The sequence below is a fragment of the Colletotrichum lupini genome, chromosome 8 (genome assembly GCF_023278565.1).
Source record: "Colletotrichum lupini chromosome 8, complete sequence".
Lineage (NCBI taxonomy): Eukaryota > Fungi > Ascomycota > Sordariomycetes > Glomerellales > Glomerellaceae > Colletotrichum > Colletotrichum lupini.
This window is the reverse complement of record NC_064681.1, coordinates 2,779,524-2,790,624: the sequence shown is the minus strand read 5'-3', so window position 1 is coordinate 2,790,624 and position 11,101 is coordinate 2,779,524. Positions and strand designations below refer to the sequence as shown.

The window sequence follows — 11,101 nt, the reverse complement described above, 5'->3', positions numbered from 1 at the left end:
AAAGGTTCAAGTTGAAGAGAGAAGACTATGAATGAGAAAAAGGGAATCAGTTCACAGTTGTTGATCAGGAGGCAATTCGCAGCTTAGATATCCCCCTTCATGAATCGTGAGCTCACTGAGGGGCAGGTGGAGGGGCAATGGCATGGAGGGGCAACCGCCGCACCTGTGACCTCCTGCCGGACCGCGCTTGTGGGGAACGCGGTAAGATAAGGGGATGATGTAATCAATCAGTACCACCGCCGATAAGATATTGGCGATAAGACCTGCTCTAATTTTTTTACAGACCGCGCGCCCTGGGATCGCGGACTTTTGCTTGGATATCGTACAACGACAGTTGCATTACCGCCGACCACGAGGCTACCGACAAGGCTGCAGTAGGGAAATTGTATCTTGCCGTTGCTAGCATTTCAATACTTTGAGGACCCACCGTTTATCCATTCCAAGTCCCAGCAAGCCGCTATGGCTCCCGAAAAACGAAACAAGTTTCTCGACGCAGACGAGAGCGACGACGACCTCGACCAGGGCTACGACTCCGAGGCTGAGGAGCTGCGCAAAGGAGGCCGCAGTGCCAAGAGGCGCAAAGTCGACAGCGAGGACGAAGACGACTTCAGCGACGAGGAGCAGAATGTCACAAAGGACGCCGAAGACGCAGCGAGGGACGACGACGAAGAAGATTCCGACGAAGATGCGGAAGCCTCAACCTCAACCAAGAAAAAGTCCTCAAGCTCGGCATCAAAGCTAGACCTGCCCGATGTCTCCAAGCCCCTCACGAAAAAGAACCTCGTCGCGACGGAAGAGGCCATTAAGAAATCCGGCGTCGTCTACATATCCCGCATCCCGCCCTTCATGAAGCCCCAGAAGCTGCGCTCCCTCCTCGAGCCCTACGGCAAGATCAACCGCATCTTCCTCGCGCCCGAGGACCCGACCGCGCATGCGCGCCGCGTCAAGGCCGGCGGCAACAAGAAGAAGTCCTACACGGAGGGCTGGGTCGAGTTCATGCGGAAAAAGGACGCCAAAGCCGTCTGCGAGCTGCTGAACGCGCGGACCATTGGCGGCAAGAAGGGGTCGTACTACCACGACGACATCTGGACGCTAAAGTACCTCAAGGGGTTCAAGTGGCGCCACCTGACGGAGCAGATCACGGCCGAGAACGCGGAGCGGACGAGCAGGATGCGGGCCGAGATTAGCAAAGCGAGCAAGGAGAACAAGGATTTTGTGCGCAACGTGGAGAGGGCTAGGGTGTTGGATGGTATTGCTGCGACGAGGGAGAAGCGCGGCAAGGCGGCTGCGTCGACGACGGAAGCGGGGGCCTCTGTCGATGGTGGTGCGGCGGCGGCACCGGCGGCGGACGAGAAGCTGGACAAGAGGCGGACGGTGTTTAAGCAGATACCCCTGGCGGATAGGAAAAGCGAGGCTGGCTCGGCTGCGAAGCCGGCAGGTGATGTTGCGAGGGTGCTCGGGAAGATCTTCTAATGAAGGAGAGGGGTGGGGTGTGTGCTTATGTTCGGCGTTCAACAGTTATCGCCGCTTATGTTACTGGTAATGGGAAGCATAAAATGCGACTTTCAAAAATATAAGATGAAAAGCGCGAGAGCCCTATGGACCGGCAGCCTCGGGATGTTGCGGTGTGTGTCACTGGTGGGCATTCATGGCCGACTTGCCGGACTACGAACGCGAGAGCTACTGGGTCACCATCTTTGACGGCTGAGGTGGGCAATATGTCTGGCATCTTGGCATAAAAGAAAAGACGAAATGACGTTTCTTTGTGTGTCTACCTCTACGGGACGAAGCTATCCACAGTTGAGAAGCCGGCAGTAGTATTCAGGCAGGATGATGCGTGTCGTCTGTACTCACCAGCATGAAGAAGACCCTTTGGACTTCGAAGTATATTACTGCATAACCGGAGCGAATGCGAATGCTTCCTCTACACCACTCTCGACTCCGCGACGAGCTACACACTTGGAGAGCTCTTGACTTGGCGATCTATTCACTTGGCATGAAAGATATGATGAAATGGTCCCTTGGAAACTCGGACGAAGAAGCTGCTCGAAATGAAGTCGTTAAAACTAGCCGGCGCTTATATGAATACTTTATCGTTAGAAAATACGCGAGAGCATGTGAGGGAGTGCGTGATTGCAGCAATCTAGGCTCGGAACGACCTTCCATTGGTAGTTTGCAATACGTCGTCATTGTGTAGAGATCCTTGTCGGCCGTGGCTGCGATCTTGACCACCTCATCAACAGCTCTCCAGCCTCGGCCTCAACTCACACCAACTTACACTGAGCTCACCACAACGCAACCTCGGCGAACCTCCTAACTCGACAATACCGGCACAAGCTCATAGACACAAGCCATGAATGAGAATTCCTCCCATGACATGTCACTGTTCCTACTCACACGAAACCGTAGTCATCGCCAAAAAGCACCGCGCCGCGCCAACCTTCACCGGCGTCCAAGAAACCAAGCAAACAAAGTCCCCGTCTACAGCATCTCGATCAGATGGCAGCAACCCCGATCTCCAAAAGCCTCAAACGCAAAAAAAAAAACAACAAAAAAAACAAAAAGGCAACACCCATTGTTGCGAGCGCACACGGGCGGTCTCCACTCCCACTTCTGCCCGCTCGCCGAGGTCACCCCGGCCAAATGGAGTAAACCAAGCCGACGTCGCCCGTCGCCGTGTGGGTGAGAGACTGAGCCTCCCGTCCGTCGGAGTCCGCCTTGACCTGTGAGTGAGCAAGGTAGAAATAAAACGTTGACCACGACGTACACCCTCCCCACCATCATGACAAACCTCAGGGAAACTGTAAATCCGTGCGGTGCGGCGCCGACATTCAGGTCCCTGTCGGCATCCCGCTGCCTCTCTCCCTCCCTCCATCGTCTCATCAACGTCGCCAGCGAAAGTTGGTGGTCGGAAACGGTGGAGGTGGAGGCTTACCTCATGATGGATGGGGTGTGTATGTGTGTGAGTAGAGCCTCCATGGGTGTGACGGACACGTCTATTGTCTGAGTGGTCCAAAGTCTGGGGAAAGGGAGGTGCCGACAGGTCTCTTACTCCCGCTTAACCGCCGGCGCCTGGAGGCTGTCTGGGACTCGGTCGGGCCCGGGGTCGGGGAGGGTAAGGCTGAGTCTGAACGGCCCCTTGGAGAGACTCTGGGGAAGCCTGAGGGTAGGATGAGGAAGGACGGACCACGTCGGTTTCGTAGAAGGTTGAAACAACGACGCCGTCTCTGGTACCCAGGCAGAGCCTCAGAGGGCGTGGCTCCTGGAGTCGGCTGCGGCCGGTTTCGCGGGCCCAAGAGTGTCCAGTGCTGGATGGGCGTAGGGGAGGCTCTCCGTCTCTCGAATGAACAGACAGACAGACGGACGGACAGGCCATGGGCTCGTCAGGCTCATGACTAAGGTAGGGGTCTGGAGGTGCCGAGTTTATGGTGTGACTTGCGTGCTTAAGCCCGCTGGAGTCGGCGATTAGAAACAGTGAAGTCGGCAGTCCCAGACAGTCGGCACCCTCTTTGGGTAACTGAGGGAGAAGAGCACGGACGAACAACTGTTAATGGGAAGGTCGATGTGCTGTTGTACGAATAAACACCAGAGGGTAGGGTGTGGATGGTGTGAATGGTATAAGTCGGGGGAGCCCCTGTCGAAGGCCGTGCGACGAGTTGCTGCTGGACGCACGTACGACGTTGCCTATCACTGGGGGAGTGCTGAGCACAGAGCGTAGAGAGGGCAAGAAGAGTGCATGACGAGAAGCTCGGACAAGTCGAAATGGCACATCGCCGACAGCTCTGAGACTGGATCCTTGCTTAACGGCGATGAGATCGTGAGATGCGGCGGTTGAACGGCAGAGAGGAACACACTGCAGAGAAACGCAACAAGAAAGGCGGACGCATGAGCCACGTGGTGATCTGGTAGTGTAGTCTTTTTTTGTCCAACGACAAACGCAAATGCCCTTTTTCACTTGCGTCGCAGTCTCAGTCAAAGGTATCTGATGATGCATACACGCCTTGCCACCCCATCCTTGAAACCATCCCATTCACTTTCTGAGAGAGAGATACCTCCACTCTCTTCCTCTATTGCCCAAGAAACCAAACGCGTCCACGTACCATCTCGTAAGGAAACAAATTTCCTCCCCGCAGACGGCCACTTAACCTTAACACCGTCCCGGGGCCACCAAACGTCGGGGACCGCGACAGAGACACGTCCCAACTTTGTCCCGTCCGTCCATGGACGACACGCCCCTTCCCTTCACCCTTCGGAAGACGGACATCCACACCTGACGCTTAATCCTGAATCTGGAGTTCGTCCATGTCGTCAAGCAGTTCATCCATGTCCACCCTCGGAGCACCCTCGTCGCCCTCGGTCTCGGCGATGCTCATGGCGTCCGGATCGATGTTCTGCGGCTGTTGTGACTTGTACAGCGCCATCGTCGCGCGCAGCTCGTCGTCCTCCTCGACGTCGCGCAAGAATTGCTCGTAGTCCTCGTTCATGCGGTCCTGGTCAGCCTGCTTGGGCAGCAGCTCACCCTCGTCCTTGGCCATGCGCTTGAGCTTCCAGTTACGGTTCTTGTGCTTTCTTCTGTTGGGGTAGTGCTTCTTGACGAGGATGACGTCGGGTATCGTCGAGCCGTAGGCGTGCGACTCTTCAATGGCGTCAAACTCCTCGTTGTTGAAGTTGGTGCCCGTGAGCATGTAGCCCAAGACCGAGTCGCCGGCGTGCAGCAGGCCGCCCAAGTGTGTTCTCGCAAAGTAGGTCTTGTCGTTTGAGCCCAGGTCGGAGGCGCGGGCTACTTGCACCTCTGCGAGATGCCACTTGCCCTTTGTGATGCCCGTCGGCTCGATGTCCATGACGATAAACTCAACGAGTGACTTGACGTCGGCGAGGGAACGGAACGGTGCACGCCAGTAGATAGGAGCGCTGACATCTGCGGTCTGAAGGGTGTTGGGGTCGAAAAGGTATACTGCGGTTCCGATCTTGTGGCAAATGACGAGGGGGGAAATATTGCCGGATGCTCGGGCCAGCTTGATGGGCAGAGCCACAAGATCGTCACGGCAAATAGGAATCAGTTCGACTGAAAAGGTGAACTTGAAAGATTTTGTCGATGTGTGGATATCCTGCGAGATGAGCTCCTGCGACTTCTTGACCGTGCAAGGCACAACGGAGTTGAGGAAATCACAGAACTTTTCAGCCTGATTCCTCGCCGAAAAGAAGAAATCGATTCCGTCCTTTGCTTCCTTAATGTTGAGGGTATCTTTGTGTGCGCCGTGCTTCATAATCAACTGCTCGAGGTAGAGGAACGTCCTCTTATGCAGGACCTTTTGCCGGACCTGGACGGAGGCGCGCCACACGTTGGCCGTGTAGGACTTTGCGCAGTCGGGACATTGCTGGTATGCGACGATGTAAACCGCCTCAAAGGCCTGCTGGAGAAGGACGCCGCTCTGGACCTCGTCCTGGATCGTAATCTTGACCTTGACTCGTCTCGAATGGGGTTCCGTCCACACAAAAGAGGCGTCGATGATGCGTATCTTGTTCAGGCCCTTTAACTTCTTGAGGCAGAGGGCGAGGAGTTCGCGGGACTCGGGGGCGGCGACGATCCAACTGCTGGGCGGCAGCAGCCAGCGCTCGCAATCTCTGCAGTAGTTGAGGGTGGCTTCGCGCTGGACGCCCTGGGAGATGTCGACAGTCAACTTGATGCAGTCGAAGCAAAGCGCGTTGGCGGCGGTCGTTCCGTCGATGGGAGCGCCGCAGTTGCAGCAGAGAATCGTGGCGTGGGTGCTGTTCATATTCATTTTGGCGTCTCTTTTAGTCCTCACTGCCTAAGTCCTTGTCGATGTCGAGGAGGGAAAAGATTTGGGAAAATGAGGCGACAAGGGGCTCTCTTGGGCAATTTGGGCTCGGTGTATGGCGGGGTTGTTCATCGAGGGGGAAAAAAAAAATCATGAACCCCGGACGATAAGGCGAGCGCGGGGCTTATCAATAGAGTCACATGATAATGACGCCGCTGGTGGCGGGGTTTCGCCCAGCTTCGAGTCACATTAGTAATCACAACTAACACCAGCATCCAGTCGTGCATTCTATCATCTAAATACCTAAAATCAGAGGGAGTCCCGCCCCGGGAAAAACGGCAGCTGGGCACGGAATTCGAATACTTTAGTCAAAGATTGTGTCAATAAATCACTTTTGTGACTCATCGTTGGCTCAATAGCTTGGCACCTCCTCCCAGGTCGGCATTGTCGGCCATGTCGATGTTCAAGAGGCTTCCTCAAGGTGGTAATTTGCTACATTTGTGTGAAGAGAGACTAATAAAAGGCCCACCCTTGGCATATCGGTTTTCACGAAATGAATTGCGGCCATTCTGGCTCAAGCTAGCCGAGACGCCATGATTGCAGCATAAGTAGGATCTATGTTAACAGCAGTATCGGACAATCAATAGATAATATAGGAGTCAGGACACTTCACTTAGACCTCGGCATGTATCAAGGCTGCAAGAGTCTTCGCCTGCCTCACTATAAATAGGACAGTAGAGAGAGACAGAAGGAAGGGGACAGCACGAACTGTGTGGATTCGTCGTCTGATTCGGCCAAGCCTTCGTAAATGCTTTCATACACGGGGTCAGGCTCGTGGATGTCAAGCCCCTGAATCGGAACCCTTTTCTAGATACTCGGAACTGTGTCTTCAAGATTATCCATCACTTCTGACTCTTAGCGGGCCAGACTACTAGTACAAATAAACAGCCGAGGATGACCTGGGGAGCAACGAGACTACTTTTAAGCCTATCGTAGTTCTGCGAACCCATTTCATCGACTTCCGGGATCTACAGCTGCTATAACCGCCGCGTCAGTCAGCCTGTAGATTTCTCGCGCACACCCCCTCCGCCTATTGTCTGTGGTAGCGAAAGGAGAATAATCGCGAGGGGCGATCCGTCATTTATAACCAAGTTACTCAAACATTCGAAATTGCAGCTCGGAACTTTTGGCATCATCAACATGGCTGGGAATTCTGGTGTAGTATGAGTGGCATCATCCGTGATCCAAGATTCTCGCTCAGTCTAAGAACACATCACCGCAGGTCTCCAGCTTCCACAAAACCTTCAAATCGCAAAGAATCTATTTTTTCTCTCTCAAGGGTATACCTACAGAAGGTTTCAGATCATGAACTCGTTAAAAATGGTCATCTCTACGCCTTACCGTTCACCTCCTCAGTCTTCTCCGCCTCCTTTCCATTCGTCCCGTTGCCGTTCTCCTGACCAACGGGACCAATAGTCTCACGAGCAACCATCAAATCCTGAGCCAACGCACCGAGGTGAAGCACATCAGCCGACATGGAAATAAGACTCATCCTCTTCGCCGCCTCCCGAAGCTTCTCGGGGCTTCCGTACGGCGGCGCGCAGAACGCGAAGCCAGCATACGGCTTGTCATGCTTGTCAATCGTATCGAAGAAGAGCTTCGAGATCTCGAGCCACTCGGGCTCATCGGCGCCCATGCCGCCCATCTTGGCCTCGAGGTTCATGCTGACGCGGCAGTCGAGCGTGCCGAACCAGACGACGTCGATGTCGGGGCACTCTGTGAGGATCGCGTCGAGGTTGCGCACGCCCTCGGCGGACTCGATCTGGATCATGATGGCGGCCTGGTCGTTGACGCACTTGTGGATGTCGCGGTTGGGATCGTAGGGGGTGTCGGTGAGGAAGGGGATGAGGCGGAAGGGGGGAGCAGAGCGTGTGCCGCGCTGCTTGGTGCCGTACTTGGCTGCGGAAAGGACGTGCTTGGCCTCCTCTACCGTCTCGACCTGGGGGATGACGACGCTGGCACCGCAGTCGAGGGCATAGCCGATGGCGGCGTGGTCGTGGCCGGGAACACTGCGGGATGCATGTCAGCACTAGCTTCACTGTCGCGAGGTGTTTATGGGAACACCTACCGAACCCACGGGATGGTTCGTCCCTGGCTCATGAAGATGGCTTCGTGGACCATCTATCCCCCGTTGATCAGTGAAGTTCGGCACAGCGAGTTGTCGTTCCGGCCGATGAATTACCGATGTCATGGTCTCGACGTTACAGGACGTATGCTCCCAGTCAATCCAAACTGCGTCGTATCCCATAGGGGCAAGGAAGCGTGTGATGGGGAGAGAACTGAGGCCAGCATAATAGCACATCAATGGGGGGATCTTCTTCTCGTGGGCATCGCGAATGGCTTGACGAGCCTTGTGCGGTTGAAACAGGGAGGGCGCCGCGTAGGCATTCATTCCCAACGTGGGGACATTCTTGTATTCCTGGCCGATGACTGACATCTCGGCTAGTCTGTCCGCTCGGAAGATGGGTGATAGTAGATGAATAGAGTCTCTGGGGTGAGATATCCAAGTAATGGAAGAGATATCGATGCGTCCAAATGTTGACGAGAAGAGCGGCAATGGTAACTCTTTTATATCACGTTGGATTCATCAAACGTCACATTGCATGCTGCCAACTTGTGGACCTTCAGGGGCCACCAGAGCTTGCCGGGGCTCGCAGTTGCTTTCTCTCCGGCAGCGATAACGTGGAGCTGGACTATCGGTTTGTCTTTGTGACCCAGCATTGGTCCTATATGGTGCCCTAGAAGATGCCCCAACTATTGACTTGCTTTGACCTTGTTCGACGAGGAGAGTTTCTACAGCACGATGGATGCAACGACGGGTGGATACCCTACTCTCACGTCAGCGTGTGTCGGCAAAAGAAAGTGTTTGGTCGTTATGCTCAAGCATAAGACTTTGCAAAAGAACAAAGTTCCGTACCCTAGCCGTAAAGGCTCTTCCGTACATCAATCCAATGGCTTATTGGGTATCTTAGTGCTTAGTATAGGGTAAAGCAACGGCGATATGGGCGAGCTTCCTAGACGCGGGGAACGCAAGAAGTTGGTGCATTAACCAGACGGTCATTGTTCGAGGGACGCCAATTGCTACCTCTCGGACACGGGCCGAATTGGTCGGGTCCTAACAGCCGGCTGAGCTGGCGTAAGCTTCTACCAGCCTCCAATGACCTTTGAAAGGAATATCATGTTTTTGGCTCCGCGCTAAGCGTTGTCCATCACAGTAGGTCTTACTGCAGGATCATTTACGACCTGGATCAGACAGGGGATCGTATGGACCCTCAGAAAATGTCCCACATGGATATTTTGCCGTCTTTGCTGCCAGCTGCCAGCCAGTGAGCATTCTGAGCTTGCTGGATGCGCCTGTCCTTGACACTGAGCTGCTGTTGTCCTGGACGAGAGATAAGATCGTGGGGAAGCTGATTGGGATCGCTGGACGCGCTTCTGGTTTCATCAGTCCGGGATGTCGCGCCGACACTAGCCAAGGCAACCGCGTAACATCCCACTTGGTGCCATTTGAGAGCTGCCACCTCCTTGAGCGTCTTGGAGGAATACACACGAATCATGGAATCCCAGCCAGCGGTAGCAAAGATGCGTCCGTCGTCCCGAAGGCGCAAACTCTGCTGGCCCGAATGCTTGGTGTTCAGAATCTTCAACGGCTGCTGGATGATGCCCCCACCAATATCGGCGTTAGGTCCCGGATTAGGGCCCGGAATAGGGTGTTTGGCGATTGTTGCATCTGCACCGGAGGTAAGAAAGTAGCCTTGCTCCGCGACGACGTCGAGGGAGAGGATGGGCTGGTTATGGACTTGAGACAAGTAGGTAGTATTCCAAGTCCCACTGTTGAGCTGCAAGACCGTTGCTAACCCATTCTCGTATGCGGCGACGAGGGTCAAACGACCATTGGTGGATGACGGTGTAGACCCGGGTACGTCAACGTACAGCAGGGCTAGGGCCATGACCATGCCATTCTTCTCTGTTGACTTTATTGTGTGAAGTCGCTTCTTGGACGGTAATTCGTAGATGTCGACCTATCACGGATGCACGGGTTAGGTCCCCGGTCTCATGCAGAAGGCCGGGCTTAAAGGCGGAGATAATTGGCGGGGATGGTGAACTGACCGATTCCGACGCCAGAGTGTTTGGCACTGCTAGTAATAAGTTCGAAGACTCGGACGCGTCTTCGCCAGGCAGCGGAGCACATGATGCGAATGAACAGAAATTCATGGTGTTGACGTCGATGAGATGCAAAAGCCAAGGCTGTGGCCGTGGCTCTGCTGTCTCATCGAGAGGTAGCTTCTTGCTCAGGTGAGATTCATCCTTGAGGCCCAGTTGCCAGACGGCAAGCTTATGATCCCGGCCGTGGCTGAGTAGAGTGTGAGAGAGGATCAGCGATGCAGCAATGGAGGGAGGCTCACGTTATTATCCGGTCGCCTCCCCAACCCTTTATCCCCAAAATTGCGTTCTCATGTGGCCTCCATACGGCCGTCGGGCGCATAATGGTGAGGTCCCAGAGGACGACGAAGCCTTCCGCATCTCCGCTGGCTAAACGATCGTTGCCGCGGACGAAGGACAAAGCGTGCACTTGGGCTTTGTGGCCTCGAAGGATGGACTTTGGGTGAGGGGTCGATTCTGCCATGGCCTAGATTGTCCGACCTGCGATCTTGTCGCGCGAAAGATCAGAGTGAAAGCGCGGCGATTTGAGATGGCGGAGGAAAAGTCGAAAACAGTGTCTCTAAATTTGGAAACGCACAGTACACTTCTGCGGAAGGAAGGGTCCTGGCCCACCTGCACTCCTCTAACCGGCTTACTTAACGCTGCAGAGGTGAGCCACTGTTGCCTGCCGGAAGATGTTCACAGGATCATGACAGTGCTTCGTCTGATTGCCATGCCATGCCATGTTTTCTCTGCTTTTAGGAATCTGACAATTTGACAAATTTCAGAGATGGCATTTCTGACTACCGGGATTCGGGATACCGAGTACAACAACGGGGACAAGGTATCTCACGTCAGACCTCTGACACATTACTCCGAACCGCCCGTTTGCGTGAGGTGTCGCACTTTGATTCGAGGACGAACTGATGATAATCTACACCCAAGAGCTCGGATCCCACGGCGGCGGATGTTGATATGACTGGCGAGATAAATACCTGATAAGGACCAGGGATATTGTGTGGGGTGAGATATCTTGGCAATTCCGAAATAGAGCCCGTGACGTGGGAAAATGGGAAATAGGCACTATAATTCACCTTTACCGTGAGGGCAAATGCGTG

General features: G+C 54.5%; 4 protein-coding genes across 4 annotated transcripts; 1 reads left to right on the top strand and 3 right to left on the bottom strand.

The window, feature by feature from the left end:
• Positions 1 to 459: 459 nt before the first annotated feature.
• Positions 460 to 1,473, top strand: CLUP02_15328 (RNA recognition domain-containing protein; the record flags this gene model as incomplete). The annotated part of the gene is made up of 1 exon (XM_049294252.1): positions 460 to 1,473. The coding sequence occupies one exon, from the start codon at positions 460 to 462 to the stop codon at positions 1,471 to 1,473; it is 1,014 nt and encodes a 337-aa protein (XP_049151398.1).
• Positions 1,474 to 2,143: 670 nt separating this feature from the next.
• CLUP02_15327 (uncharacterized protein) lies at positions 2,144 to 4,013 on the bottom strand (the record flags this gene model as incomplete). Its single annotated transcript, XM_049294251.1, has 10 exons — positions 2,144 to 2,216; positions 2,290 to 2,337; positions 2,398 to 2,481; positions 2,635 to 2,723; positions 2,779 to 2,878; positions 2,936 to 2,996; positions 3,064 to 3,517; positions 3,543 to 3,690; positions 3,755 to 3,946; positions 4,009 to 4,013. The coding sequence occupies 10 exons, from the start codon at positions 4,011 to 4,013 to the stop codon at positions 2,144 to 2,146; spliced, it is 1,254 nt and encodes a 417-aa protein (XP_049151397.1).
• A 264-nt stretch (positions 4,014 to 4,277) lies between these two features.
• On the bottom strand, positions 4,278 to 5,783 carry CLUP02_15326 (NMD3 family protein; the record flags this gene model as incomplete). The annotated part of the gene is made up of 1 exon (XM_049294250.1): positions 4,278 to 5,783. The coding sequence occupies one exon, from the start codon at positions 5,781 to 5,783 to the stop codon at positions 4,278 to 4,280; it is 1,506 nt and encodes a 501-aa protein (XP_049151396.1).
• Positions 5,784 to 6,181: 398 nt separating this feature from the next.
• On the bottom strand, positions 6,182 to 10,467 carry CLUP02_15325 (WD repeat domain-containing protein; the record flags this gene model as incomplete). The annotated part of the gene is made up of 15 exons (XM_049294249.1): positions 6,182 to 6,255; positions 6,310 to 6,395; positions 6,550 to 6,647; positions 6,719 to 6,808; positions 6,860 to 7,042; positions 7,189 to 7,849; positions 7,909 to 7,961; positions 8,023 to 8,329; positions 8,434 to 8,533; positions 8,603 to 8,633; positions 8,836 to 8,955; positions 8,989 to 9,064; positions 9,129 to 9,862; positions 9,951 to 10,194; positions 10,247 to 10,467. The coding sequence occupies 15 exons, from the start codon at positions 10,465 to 10,467 to the stop codon at positions 6,182 to 6,184; spliced, it is 3,078 nt and encodes a 1,025-aa protein (XP_049151395.1).
• Positions 10,468 to 11,101: the final 634 nt, after the last annotated feature.